The following is a 24700-nucleotide window of genomic DNA, read 5'->3' on the forward strand; positions in this document are numbered from 1 at the left end:
CTTCCCTCGCACCAGCAGCCCGGGGAAAAAATGTCGGCGGCCGAAAAGATTAACCCCTTCCTAGCCGAACGTAGGCACCCCCCCCCCCCCTTCCCAGCCATCTTTCGGCCCCGCACGGCCTGCCCGCCGCCATTCATATTCTTTTCCCGCCACTAACCCCGGCTTTTCACTGGCGGGCGGAGCTGCTTCTCCTCCACCACGGAACAGGGCCGCGGCCAGGGCGCAGGCGGCAGCGCGTTCCCCTTTAAGCCTCCCGTCCCCTCCCCCGCTATGCTCTCCCTCTTACCGTGTCCCTAGCGCCTCGCCTGCCCGCGAACGGGACTCCCTCCCCGCCTTCGTCCCCCTCAAGTCAGCCAGTCCCACAATGCACCGGGCGTCTGGCCGGCCCGGTTCGCGCGCGCTCTCTCCCACTCCCCCCTTCAGCGTCGCCTCATCGGAGGGGTAAAGAAAACAAATCCCGTCGGGCCGTCCGTCGGACAGGAAGGAGTTAATCGCCCCCCCCCCCCCGCGCTTGCCCTCTCCCTCGCAGCCCGGTTCCCTTGCAGCCTTGCAGCCCCGCCCGCTGAGGGGCTGTGGTGGGGGAGGGGCGCCTTTAACGGCCGCCGCCACTCCCTGCCTTTAAGGGGAGAGCGCTCAGCCTCGCTCCCGCCTTCCCGCCCGCCCTCCCTTGCCAGGGAGCTTCGTGTCCCCTCGGGAAGGGCGGGAGGGAGAGAGACAGACGAACGAACTGGCGGGCGGGTGAAAACGTGTCAATCACCGGCCGGGCCCTCGGGGACGGATCCCCCACGAGTGGGCTAGGATCTGAGGAGAGCCAGGGTCAGATTTTTCTTCTCAGGCGTGTGGAGTCCAGACGCGTGCTCCGGGGGGGGGGGGAGGAATGCAGTGCCTCAGAGCATGTAGAAAATGCGTTTAGTGTTTCATAGGGAAGAGTGCCTCTGAGCATCTATTCACTGCCCTCACTCCTGACAATAATAGGATGGGAACAGAGGATTGTGCATCTGGGATACTTAATTAACATTGTTTGTTGACCTCAGGCTCCATAAAAGGAAAAAACTAAGGTAGTGGTTTGAAGCTACTGGAATAGCTGGAGGTAAATAGGAAAATACGTTTGAATTGGACTTAAAATGAGGAAACAGACCTAAAAACATGTCTTTAGAAAAGGATGGGATGCTAATTATTTGATTCACGAAATTCTTGCAGCACAGATAAAGTGCTGCTCTTGCCATCTCCATCCCTCTTAAGAGGAGTATTTTATAGAAAGAACATAAGACCATGGGCTTCTGGTGACAATTTTATTTCCTTCCCAGGCCACAATATTATTTACTTTTCAGAAGCATCTGTGTTTTACAATATAACAGTAATAAAAGCATCAATGTCTCTCCCTTTTTAAACCATCATCTTATTCTGGTAACTGGACAGGAAGAATGAATTCTAGCCATGCCACTAAAATTCTAGTAGCTGGCAATTGTAGAACAATTGTAGAAGAATAGTAGGGCTGCTGGTGCAAGGCAGATATTTGTTGAAGGATAACTTAAGACCAGAATTGGTGTAGCTTCAGAATCATCTCCAAATGATAAAGTGGGAGATCAGGACCCAGTGTCCCCAAGGGAAGACTTGTGTCCTAGAGCAGATGGACATAATCAGTTGACATTAGACCCAGAACAAGATACTGGGGTGACCTGACACACCAGAAATCATAGCCTTCCCACTTCTGGAAGACATTCTAGGAATGGCAGGATCTGTTTGGGAAAAACCCTCTTTCGTTCCTGCTACATCTTGTAAAGTCAAAGATATGTACAGGGTTCAAGAGGGCTGTCCCACTTCATCCTAATTGATAGCAGAGGAGATGCAGGGAGAGAGTGGGTTCACATTGAACCCCAGCAAATAAGGAGGGTAGAAAGGTCATGCCTTGACTCACATGACTTAACTCTTCATCTTTAAACCTCAGGATAGCAAATTACCAGGCTATCAAGCCTAGAAGGGAGAAGATCACCTCTTATCTAGAACAATTTCCTGATGACAAGCTTTAGCCAAGGTTATCCAGATGAAGCCTTTGGGCTATCCTAACAACAGGTGAATACGCAGCTGATGCTTAATTTCACACTATTGCCTCCTCTATAATTCTGGGGAGGCATGCCTGGCTATGTTCAACAGTTATCCCTGCCATAGACACATGCTTATGTAGACTTATCTTTTGAAGTCTCATTCCTGTTTTCTTCTAAAACTGTTTTCCTCCAACAGATTAAGAAAAATTGCCAAACGGCCTAGTCTTTTAAAATAACCGACACCCAAACCTCTTCCTACAGGGCAAAATATCTATTGAGATTTTCAACTATTTTACCAGAGTTTTCAATGCCCAACTCCAGTCTTATCTATGATGATTATAAATCAAATTGTAATATGTTACACTATGCTTATATATAAAGGTAAAGGTATCCCCCTGTGCAAGCACCGAGTCATGTCTGACCCTTGGGGTGACGCCCTCTAGCATTTTCTTGGCAGACTCAGTACGGGGTGGTTTGCCAGTGCCTTCCCCAGTCATTACCGTTTTACCCCCCCCAGCAAACTTGGTGATTCATTTTACTGACCTCGGAAGGATGGCAGGCTGAGTCAACCTTGAGCCAGCTTCTGGGATCGAACTCCCAGCCTCATGGTCAGAGCTTTAGACAGCATGTCAGCTGCCTTACCACTCTGCGCCACAAGAGGCTCTCATGTTTATATAAAAAAGGCTAAAATATTATTTTTTCTATATTTCCATATTCTCCCCTTAGTCCTCAGAACCACAAACCATTGTTTCATTTTTATTTGCATCAGAAAGTCCACAAAAGGTTTCCAACTATCTAAACATACTACAGTTGTCGTTTTTTAAATTAAGGCAGTAAGTTTAGCCATTTCAGCTAGCTCTACCATCTTTATCCACCGTTCTTCAATCATAGATAATAATGAGCTTTCCATCTTTTAGCATATAATAGTCTCACTGCTATAACCCTATATGAAAAGAAATGTTTTCCCCAAATTCGCCCCCCCCCCAATTCTGGTTTCATTCATATCTCAGTCTTTAGTATCTTCTTAATTAAGGCATATATTTGTGTCCAAAATTTTTTTGCACTCTTATATTTCCACCAAAGATGAAACTATGTTCATGTTGTTCACATTCCCAACAAGAGTTAGGCATATGACAAGAGACATATAAGTTTCTACCTCAAAGATCTCCCTAGCAGGCTCAATGCACATATGGTTCAAGACCCAGGTCTGCTCATCTTCAACACCCTACCAAAGACCTGATGCAGGTCACCAGGTTATTTTTCTATCAACAGTTGGTATCAAGGCCTACCACTCTTTTCAGAACAGTTTGTCTGAGTTCTTGCCAGAATGAACTAAGATTGCCTCAGTCTCCTAGATCCTGACCATTATTGAGAGGAGATTGTTATTTTATTTTTTTTTATTATTAGATTTATAGCCCGCCACTCCCTTGCGGCTCGTGGCGGGTAACAATATCGCAATTCCCCATTAAAACCCCATAAAACAATAATAACATTGCCAATATTGCCGGCATGGCAAGAATGGCAGCTCAACTCCCCCCCTCCCTCCCACTACTAGCGGGTGGAGAGGAGGTCCTGATGATGTTTTGCTTCGGGTCCAGAACCCGAGTCCCCGGGGGAGGCATAGATCTATTATCAGCCCCGGCCTCAACCATAAACCTGGCGGAAGAGCTCCGTCTTGCAGGCCCTGCGGAATGTTGAAAGATCCCGCAGGGCCCGCAGCTCTCCCGGGAGCTCATTCCACCAGGTCGGGGCCAGGACCGAAAAGGCCCTGGCCCTGGTCGAGGCCAGGCGTGCTTCCCTAGGGCCGGGAACGACCAACAGGTTTTCACCCGCAGAGCGCAAGGCCCTGCGAGGGGCATAGGGCGATAGGCGGTCCCTCAGGTATGTGGGTCCCAACTCGCGTAAAGCCTTGAAGGTTAGAACCTTATTGAGTCTGGCCAGTTGCCACCATTAACAGTTAACCAACTGATTAATATTTTTCCTGAGTTTTCAGACTGGAATGCCCTATTAGAAAAAGGTACAGTTCAAGGTTTACTTCCTAATGATTCTGTGTTTGGTTATTCACAGTTTTTCCTGATTAATAATTTTTAGAAAGACGGTGGCTTTGTACCCTATTTTGGATCTAAGGGATCTCAATTTCTTCTTCAAAGTTTATAAATTCTGTACAGTCTCCTTGATTTTGGTGTCCCAATTGTTCAACCCAGGAGACAGGTTCGCTGTCTTGGACCTCCAAGACTCATTTCTTAACTTTTCCATTCACCCTGAGTATAGGAAATACTTAAGTTTTAAATTTCAAGAAGTACTGTCTTCCCTTTTGATTCAACTATTTACCTTGAGTTTTTACTAAATGTATGGTCAGCTGTGATTGTTCACTTAGGTCATAGGGATGTTCCATCTTCCCTTATTTGAACTATTGGTTATTTACTGCCCATTCTAAACTTGAATTACAGACACCATTGTAATTAGCTGTGGAGACATTCCAGATGTTGGTATTACAAATCAATTGGAAGACATCAAACCTGGTTCCTTCTCAGCAAGCATCCTTTTTTGGAGCTTGGCTAGGTGCCTCTGCTGTATGAGTTTTCTTGCCACGAGACAAGACCTTGTCCATCAAGACTCTGGCTAACTGGTATCTCAAATCAGTTTCAAAGGGCTGTTCCTACTCAAGGGAATTTTGGGCCTAATGGCCTCCCCCACCTTTGTGGTTCTCTTTGCCCATCTCAGGATGCAGTCTCCACTGAACTAGTTAGCATAGGTTTTTAACCACATTTTCATTCTCAAAAATAGCGTTTCTCCGTTCCAAAGGTGGTGATAAGGGAATTATGATGGTGAACCATTGATTCTTACCTGCTACCCAGTATTCAGTTTAAGTTTTTCCCCCCACAAATCACAGTAACAACAGATGCCCCTTTTTCAGGGTTGAGTTGCTCATTGTGTGAAAAGGTATGCTAGGGACACACGGTTGGAGACTGAAAGAGCTCTACATAATAACCTCTTGGAACTGATAACTATTCTTTTAAAATAATTTTAATACAAGTTTTAAATTACAAACCAAGAACTATTATTTTTGTCCCTTACTCCTTTGCTGCTTCTCTACATAGACAGGTGGCCCATATTCAGAGGGACATCACCTCAGCCATATCTTATATCAAGCAGAGAGGTACAGCTTCCTTCCCTGTATGCCAGGAGGCCACTGCTATTTGGGAATGGACAATTATGAACCAAATATTCCTTCAAACCATCCACATTGCTGGTTTGGAAAATATCAGGCAGATGTACTCAGCAAATTAGGGGAACCCACAGATTAATACACCAGGATTCATACACCAGGATTACATGTCTCCCATCTTCACACAGTGGGGCTTCCCAGTGGTAAACCTATTTGTCACAAGGCTTAATACCAAGCCCCCTCCCTCTTTTGCTCAAGAGCAGGTCTAGATCCACTGTTCCTTGGAGATGTCAATGAACTAATTTTGAATTAGGCCTTACTTTATGCCTTCCTTTCTGCTCTTTTTGTGAGAGAACCGGCTCGCTTCTGCCTTGCTGTTTCACCTTGCCCACCTACTGTTCTGGGTGTTGCCAACTCCAGGTGGGCAATACAAGAGACTCTCTGGGTATTGCCACCACATGATTGTAGTACAGGGTCATGAGAACTAGGACTCCTAGCTACCCCTTCCATTCCTGAGGCCTTGCCTCTGTGGTCTCCCATATCCCCAGCTCATGAATGCTGCAGGGATTAGTTATTGCAGGGTACACCCCTCTATAGGAGAAGCTGCTTGCCAAGCTTCCCTCCCCTGATCCCAGGTCTTCTCTTTGCACTGGGCTAGCATTTCCAAGGTAGGGGAGCACTACATGGATCAGAGAACCAGGGTCCACTTCCAATTTATAAAAGAGTTATATATTATTAAAAGAACAAGGTTCAAAGCAGATCTTTAGCACAGCACAGAGTTAAGAAAAAGAGACAAAAGAAACTGGATAAAAGACAATCCTGTCCCTCTTCTAAAACATACCCTATCTGATCTTTTGTTAGTACAGGGTAGGTGCCTATGCATAAGATGTTCTCATAGTTTCATTGCATAATCAGCATGTCCAATATGGCTGCTCACCTCCTCCCAAGAGCAAGCTCCTTCACTTGATGGTCAGCAAACCGAAAACCTTCTCTGGTCCTTTCTGTCCCCTTCCCCAGGAAGCCCCTCTCCTAGAAATTCTGGGAAGAAGTAGCTCCCCCCCCCAAGTACCTGCTTTCTGGCTGGCCAATTAACATTTGAATGGGAAGGTGAGCAATGGATTATCTCTTGAGGTGGCTGTGGTGGTGCTGTGTCCAAATAGCAAAGGGGGCATTTCTTCACACTTTTCTTAGGGAGAGTAGTAGGCAAATTAGTCAGAGACATCTCTCCCTTATCTTAACCACCCCCTTGTGACCAAGGCTGATTTGTTTCCAGGTCTTACTTGACAGATCAAAGAGCATGTTTATCTGTCTACACCTGGTTTCAGACCTATTGAATCTACAGGCCACTTCCCTCCCAGAAGTGCAGAAGCTGCACCTGACTACCTCGTAAGTCTGGAGAAAAACCCCTCTCTGAGTCAGTGAGGTCAATGCTTGTCAATGCTCGTAGACCTTTGACTAGCTCTCCCATTCTTACAAAATTATATTTCACCCTTTGGTTGGAAGACAGGGAGTTCTTGCCTACTAACTGTCCACTGTCACTGGTTTTAGAATATTAACTGTCATTAAAGAGTTCAAGTTTATCATTCTCTTCTGTTAAGATTCATTTAGCTTCAGTCTCTGCCTTGCATGATCCAGTAAAAGGGAAGTCTGTTATCTCACATGAGATTATGAAATGGCTCCTTAAGGGCTTTAAAAAGTTGTACCCTCCTAGAACACCCATAGTTTCTCAGTGGTCCCTGTCCCTGTCCCTGTCCCTGGTACTAACTCATTTAATACAACCTCCCTTTGAGCCTTAGGCACCTGTTCCTAGGATAATTTTTTCTGTTAATGTGTCCTTCCTAGTGGCTATTACATCTGACAGGAGGGTAGAAGAAATTACACCTCTTGAGGCTGACTACCCTTTTATAGGTAAAGGTATCCCCTGGGCAAGCACCGGGTCATGTCTGACCCTTGGGGTGACGCCCTCTAGCGTTTTCATAGCAGACTCAATATGGGGTGGTTTGCCAGTGCCTTCCCCAGTCATTACCGTTTACCCCCCAGCAAGCTGGGTACTCATTTTACCAACCTCAGAAGGATGGCAGGCTGAGTTAACCTTGAGCCGGCTGCTGGGATAGAACTCCCAACCTCATGGACAGACAGCTTCAGACTGCATTTCTGCTGCCTTGCCACTCTGCGCCACAAGAGGCTCTTAACCTTTTTATATTCATGACCAAAAAGTAGTATTAATACCCAACATTCACTTTTTACCAAAAGTGGTTTCTCGATTCCATTTGAGCCAGGACATTTAATTTCCCAAATTTCCCCTGTCCCCACAGTCTATAGCTGAAAGATGACTACACATGTTAGATATAAATTGTGCCCTATTATTTTATTTAAAGAGAACAAATGAATTTAGAAAGGATCTACTGTTATTTCTCTACTTTGCTGGCTCCTTGAAGGGTAAGCTAACTCTGCTCAGATGGTGTCTAGGTGGATTGTCAAAAGATCCTACAAGCTGACGGCAGTGCAGTGTCCTTTACAGATATGGGCATACTCAGTAAGGGCTCAAGCAACATCCACTGCCTTCCAATAAGGCATTCCTTTGGCTGACATTTGCCAGGCAACAACTGGGTCTTCTGCAGACACTTTTGTTAAGCACTATTCTGTGCCTGTTAATACAAGAAGGGTGTCAGTGATGACAACAATTCTATATTAAATATTCCAGTAAGTCACCCACTCCACCATCTGGTAAGCCAGTTTGCTAGTCTCCAATGTGGGACTGCACAGAACAACAACAAAAACAGGGTTACACTTACCTGTAACTGTTGTTCATCTAGTTGTCTCTGTGCAGGTACACATTCCTCCCTTCAATCCTGCTGTGAGCTTCTTGACTCTGTGTCTGTTGGCTCATAGTGACAGCCAAGGAGAACTGAGGGAAGAAAAGAGGCTCCTTCCTAGATAACATGACAGGTGGAAAAATGGCCAAACAGTTCTGATTGAGAGGGACCCTTCCTGCTTTGTTACTAGGCTAAATATTCCAGCGGTTGGTCTGTGTGCGATGCAATTCCATGTGTTCTTGCACAGAGATAACTAGATGAACAACAGATACAGGCAAGTATTTTATAAAAGCTTAAGCCTGAGATGTTCCAATCTATTGGTGATCTCTTTTTGTTTTATAGGTGGGAGACTGGAGAAGGAGTTCAGTATATCCTCCTCTATCATGTTTTCAGGCTTGAAATGTACTGGATCCAAGCTGGGTTGAATGGGTAGGGAGTGACAGGTAAGTGAAACCCTGTTTTCCTACTATTAAAGCAACCTCTCTCTGAAATCCAACAATCAATTTCTTTTCCTATTTAGGAATGCAGAGTCTGTTTCAAATCAATTCTATTTTGATCAAGGAGGAATTTAAATGGAAGGAAGGGAGGTACAGAATTTCACCCCATAGAGCTCAGAGGCAGGCTGTGCCTGCCCAAATATTTCTGCTAGTGCACCACCCTGTTATGGTGAACAAAGCAAGTGCTGAAGTTTCAAAAAGATACATTGATTCCTAAGAGAAAATGAAAGCAAAATCCCTCTTTTAAAAAAGAGGAATCAATGGATAGATCCAATAAGAGTAACAGAGAGGCATGGCCCTTGTTCGCACTCAAATCCATCATTAGCTAAAGCCACCAGAACCATCTCCATCCCATAGCCTGGCTTGAAGCTACACTGAAAGGAGTCTAGAGGAGATGAGTTAGCTAGGAAGATATGGAGTTCATCTGTCCCTGATCTTTCTGTTGTCTTTCCTAAGGATGGCAAATCAGACACTGACCAACAATTCTTCACATTAGGAGATACTGAGCCAGCCCAGGCAATGTGCTGTCATCATAAATGTTGAAATCACCCAGAACCATATTGAGCCTAAAATTACCTCCACTAGACCAGACAGGCTGCCCAGTGGGGAACTAGGTATCCTACTAAATTAGTTGTTGTTGTTATGTGCAAAGTCGTGTCCAACCCATCGCGACCCCATGGACAATGATCCTCCAGGCCTTCCTGTCCTCTACCATTCCCCGGAGTCCATTTAAGTTTGCACCTACTGCTTCAGTGACTCCATCCAGCCACCTCATTCTCTGTCGTCCCCTTCTTCTTTTGCCCTCGATCACTCCCAGCATTAGGCTCTTCTCCAGGGAGTCCTTCTTTCTCATGAGGTGGCCAAAGTATTTGAGTTTCATCTTCAGGATCTGGCCTTCTAAAGAGCAGTCAGGGTTGATCTCCTCTAGGACTGACCGGTTTGTTCGCCTTGCAGTCCAAGGGACTCGCAAGAGTCTTCTCCAGCACCAGAGTTCAAAAGCCTTAATTCTTTGACGCTCGGCCTTCCTTATGGTCCAACTTTCGCAGCCATACATTGCAACTGGGAAGACCATAGCCTTGACTAAACGCACTTTTGTTGGCAGGGTGATGTCTCTGCTTTTTAGGATGCTGTCTAGATTTGCCATAGCTTTCCTCCCCAGGAGTAAGGGTCTTTTAATTTCTTTGCTGCAGTCCCCATCTGCAGTGATCTTGGAGCCCAGGAAAATAAAATCTGTCACTATCTCCATTTCTTCCCCATCTATTTGCCAGGAATTGAGAGGGCCAGATGCCATGATCTTTGTTTTCTTGATGTTGAGTTTCAAGCCAACTTTTGCACTCTCCTCCTTCACCCGCATCAACAGGCTCTTTAGTTCCTCTTCACTTTCTGCCATTAGAGTGGTATCATCTGCGTATCTGAGGTTGTTGATATTTCTCCCTGCAATCTTGATCCCAATTTGTGACTCCTCTAATCCCGCATTTCTCATGATGTGCTCTGCATACAAGTTAAATAGGCAAGGCGACAGTATACAGCCTTGCCGAACTCCTTTCTCAATTTTGAACCAGTCAGTGATTCCGTGTTCAGTTCTCACTGTTGCTTCTTGACCTGCATATAAATTTCTCAAGAGACAAATAAGATGCTCTGGTATTCCCATCTCTTTAAGAACTTGCCACAATTTGTTGTGCTCCACACAATCAAAGGCTTTAGCATAGTCAATGAAGCAGAAGTAGACGTTCTTCTGGTACTCCCTAGCTTTCTCCATGATCCAGCGTATGTTGGCAATTTGATCTCTAGTTCCTCTGCCTCTTCGAAATCCTGCCTGTACTTCTGGAAGTTCTCGGTCCACATATTGCTGGAGCCTAGCTTGTAGGATTTTGAGCATAACTTTGCTAGCATGAGAAATTAGTGCAATGGTGCGGTAGTTTGAACATTCTTTGGCATTGCCCTTCTTTGGGATTGGAATGTAAACTGACCTTTTCCAATCCTGTGGCCATTGTTGAGTTTTCCAATTTTGCTGGCATATTGAGTGTAGCACTTTTACTGCATCGTCCTTTAAGATTTTGAATAGTTCAACTGGAATGATGTCACCACCACTAGCTTTATTGTTGCTCAGACTTCCTAAGGCCCATTTGACTTCACATTCCAGGATGTCTGGCTCCAGGTCAGTAGCTACCCCACTGTGGTCATCAGGGATGTTAAGCTCGCTCTTGTATAGTTGTTCTGTATAATTTTGCCACCTTTGTTTAATCTCTTCTCCTTCTGTGAGGTCCCTACCATTTTGGTCTCTTATCATACCCAACTTTGTATGAAACGTTCTCTTCATATCTCCAATTTTCTTGAAAAGATCTCTGGTCCTCCCCATTCTATTGTTTTCTATTTGTTAGCACTGTTCATTTAAGAAGGCATTCTTATCTCTTCTAGCTTTTCTCTGGAATTCTGCATTCAATTGGGTGTATCTTTCTCTTTCTCCCTTGCCTTTCACTTCCCTTCTCTCCTTAGCTATTTGTAAAGCTTCCTCAGACAGCCATTTTGATTTCTTGCATTTCTTTTTCTTTGGGATGGTTTTAGTTGCTACCTCGTGTACAATGTTGCGAACCTCCGTCCATAGTTCTTCAGGCACTCTGTCTATCAGATCTAATTCCTTAAATCTATTTGTCACCTCTACTGTGTATTCGTCGGGGATATGATTTAGTTCATACCTGAGTGGCCTAGTGCTTTTCCCTACTTTCTTCAATTTAAGCCTAAATTTTGCAACAAGAAGCTCATGATCTGAACCACAATCAGCTCCTGGTCTTGTTTTTATTGACTGGATAGAACTTTTCCATCTTTGGCTGCAGAGCACATAGTCAATCTGATTTCTGTGTTGACCGTCTGGTGATGTCCATGTGTAGAGTCGTCTCTTGGGTTGTTGGAAAAGAGTGTTTGCTATGACCATTGTATTCTCTTGACAAAATTCTACCAGCCTGTGCCCTGCTTCATTTTGTACTCCAAGGTCAAACTTGCCTGTTATCCCGGTTATCTTTTGGCTTCCTACTTTAGCATTCCAATCCCCCATGATGATAAGCACATCATTTTTTGGCGTTGCTTCTAGAAGGTGTTGTAGGGCTTCATAGAACTGATCAACTTCATCCTCTTCAGCAGCAGTGGTTGGGGCATAGACCTGGATCACTGTGATGTTGAATGGTTTGCCTTGGATTCGAACTGAGATCATTCTGTCATTTTGGGGATTGTATCCCAAGACTGCTTTTCCTACTCTCTTATTGATTATGAAGGCTACTCCATTTCTTCTGCAAGATTCTTGTCCACAGTAGTATACCTGATGGTCATCTGAATTAAATTCACCCATTCCTGTCCATTTTAGTTCACTGATTCCTAAAATGTCGATGTTCAGTCTTGTCATTTCTTGTTTGACCACGTCCAGCTCCACGTCCAGCTTACCTTGATTTTGTTTGACCACGTCCAGCTTACCTTGATTACTAAATTAGTAGGATCCCCAATATCAAGGTGACCAAATTTTAACATTGGTATAGCAGGACACCATTGACCGGGGGGGGGGGGGGGGGTTCTCGATTTAAAATTTTGTCTATACGGAGCAACAAAAAGTTTCATAGAATGTATAGAACACAAAAACAGTATTGTAATATATATTTTTTAATTTCAATATAAGTGCAATTTGCTAGGTACCCCCAGATTGTCCCTCCAAAAGTGGGGCAATCTGGTCACCTTACCAATATATATCTGGAACCTAAGAGTAATGAGCAATCAATACCAGTTGTAAGTTGCACAGGGAATCTACAAAAGGGGAAAGTGTCACAGAGGACAATAGCTATGCTTTTTCCCCTTCCTTTGATGCAGGGTTGATGGACTGCATCACTATGCAGAGTTAACTAGAAATCTGAAATAATGTAGATGTTTATTATAGACATTTTGGAGAGATGGTTTCCTTGTTCTACAAAATCAAAGTACTGGCTTAAAAATGGACTACTTTTAGCTATGATAGAATTATATTCACAAAAAGAATCTGCAGTTAATTTGGAGAAAGGTAATTCCTGAACTATAGGTTTGTTAGGTTTTATTGAAACAGATTAGAAGGAAGCACATCTGTCTAAGTGGGAGTCTAAGTCTTGTTGGTGTTAGAGGCCTGCAAGGGTTGGGGATCCCTTCTGTTAGGGGGCAAAGAAGATGTGGTGGTAGGAATAGATGGTTTAAATGAAGGGGTGGGATGGACAATGTGACAGGCGAATCAAACAAATACCCAAAACAATATTCCCTCAACTGTTCTAATTTGGATGTCTGTAGAGAGTGCTGCTACAATTCATAGTAGTGTCCTGCAGATGGTATCTGATAATCTGATTTGGATATTACCATTGCCCACATACTTCATGACCAAACTGATTGCCAGTTAGGAATAATACAAAAGCTTTTTAGTAAGAAGGTCCATTTATTTAAAAACTCTGGCCCCATTCTTGTAGTCTACCTTGGAACTACTTTGAGGAGTATGTGGTTTGGCTGCAAGACTTAACTTACATTATCTGTAATTCAATTGGAGTGTGGAAAGACCAATTAAGTTAGTTATTTTACTGAATAATCCACATTTTTAGTGTTGTTTAAACCTGAAAATTACATATATATTTTGTTCAGTATTTTTTCTTCCTATGAACTTAATCCATGGTCTCCCTTTCTGCCAAGGCTGTTTTCTGTCCTTTGTTTTGAAAAGAGGTACTTAGTTGTACCCACCAGATCTGATGATACCTGATATGTAGCCTGGCCCTCTTGAGGATCCTGCATCAGCTTCCTGGATTACCATCTCAAGTAGCAAGGCAGTGACAGAACTGAAGTAGGTATCGTATTGCAGCAACTGGTACCCAGTGAAACTTTTGCCTTATAATATGGCCGTTTTTTAACTGTAATCACTTACAGCTTTCTGCAAATTGCTTCAGGGCATTAATTGTGCTTCTGAGAGTTGGAACCACATTCTTCACATTATATTTTAAGGAAGTTGCTTTCTTTAATATCTCTCAGCCTCTCTATGTTCTGGGGGGGGGACTTCACATTGGTACTTTGCTCTCTTGCATGTTTAAACTCTGCCAACACTTTACCTAATTAGCATCCTCTGTGTCCAAAAGGGGATTTGCAAAATACTTGTTACTTCCAATGAATATCATCAAACTTAGATAGAAGGGCATGTTCTCACATGACATCTTTGCACTTACAGAGCTACACTTTGTAATAGGTGATGTTCTGAAACATGCTTCTGATGTGCAGGATATCTTCCCAATATGTGTGACAGGGAAACAAAAGGGTATCCCCTCAAAAAAAGAAAAAGAAAATGAGGCCATCTCTTATATTTGCATGTAGGTTACAAGTATGTATACTAAAAAAGGATAACTGGGGGCAGGGGTATCTTACCCTCTAAAGTTTTCTTCCTTTGGGTAAATATGGGGAAAGCACACAGGCACATTTTTTCTCATGTCACAAAATGCACAGATTCTCACACGTTCATCTGGATCTTTACCTGTGAAAATAATTGTTGTGAGTTTAAGATCTGAATATGGTTAATGAGTCCATACTATGGGCTTGGCCTAAAGATGCATGCCTGGGAGGCACAGCCTATGACAAAAGGAATGGTAATGTTTGTGGATAGCTTCTCAATGAACCTTAATTGATTAGCAAATGGTTTCTTGCAGAACTGTTCAGGGTTTGGAGGAAGAGCCACCCCAGCTAAGAGGAAGGGGCAGACATGTGTCTCTGTGAGGAATAGTTTAGACTTGCTGCCCTGCTGTCCTTGTCTCTCAATGTATTCTGTTTGTACATCTGTAAATAAAGCTAATATTACAAAAATACTATATGTCTCCAATGCTCATAGAATCATAGAGGTGGAAGGGACCTCCATTGTCATCTAACTCAGGCCCCGCACAATACAGGAACTCACAAATAGCTGCCCACCCACAGTGACCCCAACCCCATGCTCAAGTGATCCCTCCACTAAAAATCTCTTGAATCCAGCCTGGCCTGGAAGAAATTCACCTAACATCCCACAATGGCTACTAGCAATTCCCTGGGTATGAAAGGAAGGGCTCTGTCTTCTACAGGTAAGGCAGCCCAGTCCTATTCTGGAGACTTCTTGCCACTTGGTTAAGTGGGGAACCTTATAACATAAAAACCATTTTTGCAGTCTTTTCATTTATTTAACATACCTTGGAGGCTGTTTCCTTGAGCATATGATATTACAAGCCCAAAAGAGAACTAGTTTACACAAAAACATTCAAAAGACTGCAAAACATAACTAAAATTAGAGACAGTTGGAACCTAGGCGTATAAGCAAGAGCTACTCACTCCCTGCAAATGGCAAAAATGTTGAGCCATTTTTAAGTAGTGAAACAAAAGGCCCCTTGATTGGATTTATGCTAATAGATCTCCTGTAGGCATTTCTAATTCATTTACATTTCATTTTAAAATTGCCTGTGTGTGTTTCCAATTCACACTAACACCATTAACCGATAAAACAAATGCATAACAGGTCAGATGGCACAAGATGGCAGTAGTTGAAGAGCAATTTGCGTCAAGGATAGTGGATACTTGAGACTGTGCTTTATTTGGATGTGCATCTTACCAAAAGAGAAAGACTGTTCCTGTCTTTCAGCAGCTCTTAACCCTGGAGTCTACAGCCCAAGGGGTCAGTGGTTGCATTTCAGGGTGTATATGAATTTGAATGGGAAAAAAATGACACCTTTATTTTCACTAACCTCTGACTGAAATTTAGCATTTCCTTCAGTTATGAATGTAGACAACAAATCTCAGTAGAAACCACAAATATTTTCATATTATATTACAATTGTTGCATATACCTCAAGGTATCATTCACAGTCATCCCTACTTCAAAATTATGGTCATTATTATACCTGCCACGAGATAACACATGATCAATCTTCCTGTTTACAGACATCTGTGCAATGTATCAAGCAATTCTGTGCCTAGCAGTTGTTCAGCCAACGAATGGTGAAATTGCATGTTCCCAAATAGTGACCCAGACATCTACATTGCTTTCCAGTTTCCCTATCTCCAATTAATTATTGATCAATACACGGAAGGAAGTTAGGAGTGAGCAAAATTGTCTAGAGACCTGAAAAAAATGTAAATATTTCTGAAAAACCCTGGATCCAAATATACATATAGCATTAAAATTTGAAAATTTTGAGAAGTCTTCAACTTTTTTTTCAGGTCCAATAGGTCTGAGAACTAGAAAATTGGAGTGATAGCCATCCTGCCCCTGGGGTGGGCTCGGCTTCTCCTGCAATGTGGTTTAAACCATGCCACGGGAGCTGTCCCCAGGATCTGCATGTAGTGGGGAGAGATCTCCCCATTGCATGCAGACTTGTGGCTGGGAGAGGTTCTCCTATGATGCAGTTTAAACTGCGCCACAGGAGAAACTGTCCCCATGGAGGTCTGGCCACTCCACACAGACCTGAAAGGATCACGGAGAGCTCCACATCACTCCTACAGCTCTTTATTAAATTTAAAGCCTGCCATAATCTTTCAATTTGTCCATTAGTATTTCATTCTTTTTAAGGGATCCTCCAAAGTGAGCACCAAAGCATCCATAAAATCTGTCTATTTTGAAAAATTTTAGCCCCACCCCAATGCTCTTATTGTATCTTATATCTCTGTATCTCCTTATATTCCCAAAACTAAAACAAGAGATTTCACAATAGGCAACCCTGTTTAGTTCTCTTATGAATCTCACATGGTTTAGTTAAATTTCCACTAACAATTATTTGTGCTGACTGAAGTATAAATTGATTTCACTAAGAGTCCAGTGGCACCTTTGAGACCAACAAAGTTTTATTCAAGGTATAAGCTTTCATGTGCATGCACACTTCCTCAGATACAACATAATGATCTGAGGAAGTATGCGTGCACATACAAACTCATACCTTGAATAAAACTTTGTTGGTCTCAAAGGTGCCACTGGACTCTAAATTTTTTCTACTGCTTGAGACCATCACGGCTACCCACTTGATTTCACTTATTTTATGAAATTGTCTCCAAAATTCCCTAAAGACTTCAAGAAGAAAGACAATTTCAAATTATCAAACGCTTTTTCCACGTCTCAGAAAATCTGTGCAGCCTGCTTTTCATTATGCTTTTCCAAATATTCTAAAATATCCAATACATTTTTAACATTGTCCTTTAACAGTCTCAGGTAAAAACCCACAATGATCTTAATGAACAAAATCTTCATAAAGTCTTGTAAAATCCTTTTTAGTCTTTCAGCTAAAATTGTAACAACTTATAACCATTATTTAATAATTATATTGATTTAGTGTTTTGCCAGTCAGATCTTGTCCTTCTTAGTGTATGAGTGTTATGTAAAATAGAGTCCACCTGTGACAGCACTGTGGACCAGCAGGTCAGTGAGGTAGGTGACACTATTGACCTTCAGGAAAGCTGCTTTACTCCCTCTTGCAGAGACAGGGATGAATTCAGAGCATTGTAGAACTTCCTCTCCCCAAGTAGACATTTCCAACCCCAGGAAACATGAACTCTGTGCAGAGTAATAGCCACACTGGTCAGGGAGCTGCAGTTAAGGAGGGCGGAAGGGGTGAATGCACTCCCTTCTTCCTTTTCTGTCAGTAAACCTTGGCTGACAGAAGATACAGTGAATATGATTTTGCCCTCCTCTCAGCCCATAGGGATATTACTCCTCGTGGGTTCTGTGGCCCCAGAAATAAACTTTTCCACATTTTCAAACTGCCTCTTTGGGGAAGATCTGCAATGGTCAGAGCCCCTCACTGACAGATGGCTGATCCAGTGTGCAAAGTTTCATACTGCTGCCAAACCTTAGAATGGTAAATAGTACCTAACTGCAACCACACATTGATGTCAATGGGCTTAAGGTGGCAACCAAATGCTCCATGAGATCAGGTTGTTCCTTCTGATGGCACACTGCTTGGACTGGCAGCGCCCCACAGCATAGTATCCACCGAGCTGTGCAGTGCAGAATCTCCGGCTTCAACTTATTCAGTCAAGGTTTAGATAAAGAATACACCTTTGCTGCATCGAATGCCTAAAATACATACAGATCAAAGACACCTGTTGAATTAGAGCAATTTATTGTATTGTTGACAAAGAAGGATTCCCAGAGATTGATAAACACAACACAATTTTATGCACCATTTCACAACTAGTCCCTTCTTGGTTTTATTAAGAACATAGTAATTTAAAAAATAGCTAAGTATGTACATATTAATAACATGTATATACATAAGATTGAGACACTTTTTAAACCTAAATATGGAATGATTTACCTAATAAAACCTATAAAAAGACTTCTGAATAAAAGTTTGAACAGTAGTCACAGTTAAGTAGACACAAATACATTTTTTTTAAAGATTTACAAAAGAAATGCTGATTCTGTTGGTTAACAGTTACAGTAAGTATACCTTATTTGTAGATTTACTGTAAAGATGCTGGGGAGATTGAGAGGCTCCATTCATGACAAAGTAGTCCCATCTGTCCTTGAGGAGGAAATGCACTTTTACAACTGCAGCTCACATTCGATTTAGCATGTCTTCAAGAAAATATGGCCACATCTCAATAATAAATTGGTCACATTAATTTAAAAACTCCATAACATAGTTACTGAACTGCAGTCAAAGTGATTATTCAGCCTGAGTCATATACATCAACAGGTTCTTTATAAGCATTTATAGCACAGTCTCTTGGTGTGCTTGTGATGGCTATCTATGAAGTGCTCAGTTCTGAACCATTCATTAACAAACATGACTACAATGGCTTTATACTCAAAAGTCTGGTTCTTCGAAGGTTAGGGGAACGCACAGATCATGTCTGTTTCAATCGGTATCTGTGAGGTTTTAATGTGTGAAGTGTAAAGATCCACGTACATAGTTTTATGCTCTTGACAAGCCTCCCTTATGAAAGCAGAAACATCAAATAGATTGAAAATGTAGGTTGTGGGGAAAGAGACTGCTTGCTTAAGGAATGAAAACTGATATAATGGTGACAACTGCAGAATTTAACTGAACAGTTGTATTGAGTAGCTAGCAAATGACAAATTTAATAGATTGAAACACTTCTTTAAACATTCAAAAACAAAAGCCCTGCAAGACCTTTTATTAAGCCTTTTTGTATGGCTTTTGGTTTTGGCTTTAGTTACAGACTGATGTGACCATTTGCACCTTTCCTCTTAAAAACTGTTTTGTAAGATGGTGGACAGACAGGACAACATGGCACATGTTTTACATTTTGGTTATTCCCGGAACGACCCTGATCTAAGGCAACCCAACTGCCAAAGTACCTTACTAAGGCATCCCAAAGGAGAGTGTGGAGTCTGGTCAAGAGGCTTTTTGGACATCCAAAGGGATGCAGGATGCAAATTTAAGAGGGGGATAACAGACATGTTCCCAGCCATTATAACCACTTTCCTTTCCTCCTTGGTGATGGTTACTCAGAGGGAGTAGAGAGCAGGTGGGAAGAAAAGGAGCGAGCTCAATCGCCTGGCTGTGGCTTGTCACTGGGAAAGGGAAGAGTACGTGCAGTTAGGCAGTCTATGAGTAAGTATGCATGAGTGGAAGCTCAGTATGCAGGATCCTTCTCTCTCCTTAAAAGGAAGAAATAAGATTGCAGAAATCAAGTCTGTGCACCCTCTCCCTCCCATACAGGACAACTGTCCTTGGCTGGGTAAGCATATAAAAGCCACATAGGTCAGGGAAGCGATGCACTAGAAATTCTGTTGCATCTGGAATGCTGGATGGGCTCTTCAGAATAAGTGCTACTACTCCCTCCTCACTCTTTCCTCTTCTCAGTGGACTGACTATCCCACAGACTACACAAACCCATATGAAAACTAACCTCTACCACTCAAGATGGTGTATTCCCTAAGTCTCTGACATATATGCTTTTATCCATTAAAATATTTATATCCCATCTTCCCTTGTGGCTCAAAGCAACTTAAAAATCACTGCTCAGCTTTGTTATAATATGAGAGTATCGTGGAGGATTGACAGCATTTGCTCTTGAAGTAACTTTTTTGGGGGAATTACTAGGCAGAGCTGCCAAGCTGAATGTTGCAGGGGGAGTGAAGGAGAGAACCTTCTAGCAGGTGGTCTGCCAAGTAAAATGTCTGAAACTGTAAGAAACAAAAGCTCTTTCACATTCACAAATACTTGCTCTGGACTAGACACCAGGCATCAAAAAAAAACAATAATGTGGTTCTTATAGCAAAGGACAGTGAGATTGCATCAAAATCAGATGAAAATAGTTGGAAATTTACTATCTTCACCTAATGAAAGGAATCACAAACTTTGGGGTGAGGAAGTCCCAGAACAGATGAGAATTAATTGATTTGCTAAAACTTGATAATTTCTTGGATAAATTTCTTCCTGGATAAAAGTTATGTATGGGTGAGTGGGTTCCCTACAGGGCTCCCTCCTAAAAGGACAAGAGGCTTCTAACCATTTCTACGTTGCTTTGTTGGACTTAAGATGAAACGAAGAGCCAGCATGTCTACATTGATGTGGGAAAATACAATCATAAAGGCAAAATCTGTTCTATTACAGTGGTTACCAGATTAACTGTCCTTGATGCTGAACATGACTTACGCCGATTTAAAATAAAGGTATCATTTTGGTTCTTTCTTATCCCAGTTACAGAAGCATGACAAAATGCAAGATTGAGGCTGTGATGGAGCAGAATATGGATACTGAAGTAGTTCGAAAATGTTGCTGGTATCCTGCTGAGACTTAAAGATGGAGGCTCTGCTAATGAAATACTGGGACACAGTGTGTGGCTTCAAAGAGGCTACCTGGAAAACAGAAGTTAAGACTTCAAATGAGATTTCAAGGAATAACTATATATCTTAAACCTATTATTTGATACTTAAGGAATTAACTGCATTATCAATAGCGTACACACAAATTATCAACACTATAAAGGAAATGAAAATCATATATATAATGAAGGTTTTCTCATAAATATGAAAAAAAACTGCACAGTTGGAGTAGCAAGGAAAAACTCTATTCTCAATTAAAAATGTTAAACACATGGAGTACAAATCACCAATGAATTTATACCTACAAGAAATGGGAGAGCCCTCTATCAAGAACCTTGAATTTAACAGCCATTTTATGGGAATACGCCCATACTTAAATGTCTATCCTCCCTATGCAAATGCTATAGGGCTAATTGTGTTTTAAAAAATGAATTAAATCTTAATTCTACCAGTCAAAAACTCAGCTCCCGAACAGAATCTTAGGGCTTGTCTATAAAGTACTCAAGTTGGAATTTTGAAAAACAGATATTGGAAGGTAAACCATACCTGTCTACACAGTGCTAGTTAAATATGAGTTTCAAAAGATTCACTCACATTCTGATATGTATTAAACCTGGCATTGTAAACTGTTCCACATAATATTTCTGGCAAATCCTTGGAGGAGGAGCATGTCTCATGGCTTAAGTGCCACTCAGCGCTTAACACCCGTTCAGGGTGTCTGTCCTGCCCGAGTGCCTCCTCCTCCAACCAGCTTGCCTGTCTGTCCAGCAGCCAGCCAATAGCCTTCTGTCCCCTCCCTTGACCACCCCCCTCCTCCTTCCACTTCCTCCAAGGCTCAGAGGCTACGGATCCCCTGCTGCATGAGAGCTGTCTCTGCTGGTGAGTTCCTGGTGGCCTCCAGCCTGCAGCCTTTCCAGGTCCTGGAGAAAGGGAGAGGCCATCTGCAGAGTTCTTCCTCCCCCCCCCCCCCCCAAATGTAGTATTCCTGAATACAATGATCTTGGGCCCTAGTGATATTATATTTGTGTTATGTGTTGTATAGTAGTCAGAATAAGTTCAGACTTCTATTCTGCCATGGAAGCTTCCTGAATGATCTTGAGCCAATCACTAACTCAGCCTAACTTACAAGTTTATTGTGAGGATAAAACAGAGAAATGGAGATCCATATATGCTGCCCTGAACTCATTGAATAAAGGTACAGCTAGTACACAAGATATTGAATAGAATGCTTGTAAAGCTTTTATCAGAGAGGGGATCACTGCATACGTTTCTCACAATAGAAAGCTCAGATAAATGAAATAAATAACTTTGAAAGATAGATTCAATGTTTCCCACATCAGATCTATCAGGAACTGCAAAGGGTTAAATATGAACTAAATAATAGACTACCAGTGAAAGCAGGATACCTTATTGCGAAAGCTGAGAGAGGCTAAGTAAAATTTTAGCATATTATTTAAAACAGCAAAAGAACAAGAACTATATTCCTTTGATCAAAGATGAGAAGAATATAATATATACTGCTTCTGGTGACATAAACTTTAGAATTCTGGAAGTATATTCTGAACTGTATAGTAAAGGCAAAGAATTTACTGAAAAGATTTGGAAATATTTTCCCCTCACTTTGTCTGTGTTTATATATTATTCAGTAACAGATCCTTGCTGAACCTTTATGCATGAACAAAAACTGGTAAAGAATAGGAATAATGGTAAATCTCCAGGACCAGATAGGACTGAATGGTATAAAACCATTGCAGATTACTTAATTCCCAAACTCTATCAATTGTATAACACGATATCTAAGTCTGGCTCATTGTGTGGCCTGTGATTCCTAAACCCAGCAATACAATACTCAGTGTGCTTTTCTGTCTATTTCTTTGATGAATGCAGATGCTAAGACATTCTAGCTAACTGGTTCCATAAGGTTGATAAAGTTTCAGTAAAGGTAGACCAGGTAGGATTATATGAGGTTGGCAAGGCTCTGATAATATACCTGACTGTTTTAAATAGTAGCAGGTTTGATCACTGCCACTCTCTCACTTGATAGTACTAAGAGATAAACTTAGAGAACTGCAGTAACAAGGGCAAAATTAGACTACCTTGTAAAAATCACAATGCAATAGAATGAGCAATCGATTCAATTGCACCCTAACGTGGTGTTCCCCAACTACTGGGCCTCGGTACCGGGCCGCAGCAGGGGAGGAGGAGAGGTGCAGGCACGCCAGCAGGCATGCCTCCTCTCTCTGCGGCACGTACTTGCTTGTTGCGCCAGAAGCGATCGGCCACCTCCTAGCGCAGCGAGCACCACGCTGCGGTGGGGGGAGGTGTGGGTGCCGGCGCCCACAAATGCACAGGCTCGTGCCTGCGTGTTTGTGTCCGCTGGTGTTTGCGTGGTGCTCGCTGTGCCGGGAGGCGACCAATTGCTCGTGGTGCAGCAAGTGCCGCGCCACGGGGGGTGGTGGTGGAGGGAAGCGTGCCTGTTGGTTTGCTGGAGCTGGCACCCGCACCTCCCTCTCCCACCTCCCGGTCCCCAGCCCGAAAAAGGTTGGGGGCCACTGCCCTAACAGCAAAAGCTCCGTTGATCCTTCATAGGCACATGCTGTAACCTTCCACTAAGCAGTGTTGATGGAAATGCATTGAAACAAGCTCTCGAAAAAGCCCAATGGAATTTAGCAAGGGTGATATGCGTTAAATATGAAGCAGGAGAAAATCCTTCCCAATACTGTAATAGTCTATATGGGCTTGGAAGGAGAGTCATCTCACTTTGTATCTCAATGTCCATGTTATTGATCAACCATGTCATTGATTGTTTTGCTTGCCTATATTCCATTTCTAATAGTTGTTCAGGAACTAATCCTATGTTGAGAAGCTTGCTGATTATCTCTGTGCACCAGGTGGGTTGTGGGCTAACTGATAGGAAGAAAGGAATAAGGCCTACAGGTTGGAGGTAAAGTCTCAGCCAGTAGTTAATTATTACTATCCATGCATAGTCTATACTTTTATCAACCCCACCTCCGGCTAGAGTACCATATTAGCTGTACACTTTGGGACATTAAGGAGGACTCTAGGAAAGCCTGTCTGAATTTTCTCTAAAGGAAAAAAATTGGAATAAGCGCCTAACTGGGCACCATATTTAAGCTGTCATTTTCTGTAGAAAATGCACATACTGCTGCAACATTTGTTGGTATCTAAATATGGCCCTGTGTTATTAAGTGTTTCAGACTCCATTTGTTCCTGGAAATTCTAATTGAATCTAAGCAGAGAATAAAACTTACAATATTTGTTTATAAATATTTGGTGTCAACAAGTATGATGTACAGAGTCATAGAAATGAATAGAATAAGGAGTTAATCATCCTGTTTTGCTAAAGCAAGGGGATATTGACTTAAAGACTATACCTATACTCTATGAGCTCTAAATTGAGACTTGTGCAGCAAAAGTTCTTTAGGATATACTGGACACCGCAGTGACTCTGGCAAAGAACTGAATAAAGTGTCTAATTGTTGGTGTTGTAATGTAGAAGGACAGAAGAAGAGCTGGGGTTTTGTACCCAGTTTTTTTACTACCCAAAGGAGTCTCAAAGCAGCTTACAATTGCCTACCCTTCCTTTTCCAACAACAGAAACCCTGAGAGAGCTCTGAGACTCTGACTGGTCCAAAGTCTCTCATTTGGCTATATGTGGAGGAATGGAGAATCAAACCTATTTCTCCAGATTAGAGCATTAACCACTGCATCAAGCTGGTTCTCAAGACATGTTCCTTAAATATGTTTTGGGTATATCCAGTCATTCATTTTTTATGGGAAGAAATTATTATGTCGATTTTGTATTAGAATGTTTATTGATTTTTGAGGGTTCTTATGTACTTTTAAAACTATCTGCCCACCTCTTGGAGGCTAGCCAATTATCAATGAAAATGGACCCTCTGTGCCCCTACTATAGCTGAAATACCCCTACTACAACACTGCAAAGATAAAAGCCCACCTCCAGTAAATCAATGGAGGATCTTTATCAACATTTGAACAAATTGCATATAGACCATAATTATGTGTGAACATTTGTAGACATAGGAAGTAATTTACAGAAACTTAATGTGCATATCTGCTTCCACTGTTGTTATAATTATATTATCTTTATGCTTTCCCCCCTTTATTCCCTAAAAATCCTATTTACTTGCTGGATTTTATGTTCCCCCCCTTGCTCTTTTTTCCAGTTATCAATCATGAATGAATGAATCAATAACGTATTTTAATTAAAAGTCCAGTTTATTCTCTCTTTATCAACCACAGTTGTAAGGACTAGAAATTTGCTTATTTTTATCAAATATAAACTGAGAACCTCAAACTGATTTCTGAGCCCACTACTAAATTCTACATTTCTCTGCATTTCA

The 24700-nt window shown here is 42.2% G+C and overlaps 2 protein-coding genes and 1 long non-coding RNA gene across 13 annotated transcripts in view; 1 reads left to right on the forward strand and 2 right to left on the reverse strand.

Moving 5' to 3' along the window:
* The window catches only part of SEPHS1 (selenophosphate synthetase 1), a 30454-nt gene extending 29967 nt beyond the window's left edge, over window positions 1–487 (reverse strand). The window contains exon 1 of one of the 3 annotated variants that reach the window (XM_077337971.1): window positions 287–487. The gene's annotated coding sequence lies outside the window, so the exon portion shown is untranslated. Of the gene's footprint in view, window positions 1–157; window positions 182–286 lie in introns of those variants that run through there. The other 2 variants (XM_077337973.1, XM_077337972.1) reach the window with 2 other exon arrangements.
* LOC143837762 (uncharacterized) lies at window positions 1–24658 on the forward strand. Of its 7 annotated transcripts, none has more exons than XR_013231084.1 (6): window positions 667–816; window positions 1949–2073; window positions 4039–4062; window positions 8373–8473; window positions 13214–13361; window positions 14212–14367. It is a non-coding gene; the product is annotated as an uncharacterized LOC143837762 (long non-coding RNA). The 7 variants fall into 7 exon arrangements; XR_013231083.1 differs by lacking the exon at window positions 4039–4062 and adding an exon at window positions 6488–6600; XR_013231086.1 differs by lacking the exons at window positions 667–816; window positions 4039–4062 and adding an exon at window positions 1–70.
* The window catches only part of BEND7 (BEN domain containing 7), a 59793-nt gene continuing 52713 nt past the window's right edge, over window positions 17621–24700 (reverse strand). For all 3 annotated transcript variants that reach the window (XM_077337969.1, XM_077337968.1, XM_077337970.1), the window contains one exon: window positions 17621–20348. In XM_077337969.1, coding sequence (XP_077194084.1) covers window positions 20305–20348 — 44 coding nt within the window. In that variant the 3' untranslated portion in view covers window positions 17621–20304. The remainder of the gene's footprint in view (window positions 20349–24700) is intronic.

Source organism: Paroedura picta, chromosome 5 (genome assembly GCF_049243985.1).
Source record: "Paroedura picta isolate Pp20150507F chromosome 5, Ppicta_v3.0, whole genome shotgun sequence".
Taxonomy (NCBI): Eukaryota; Metazoa; Chordata; class Lepidosauria; order Squamata; family Gekkonidae; genus Paroedura; species Paroedura picta.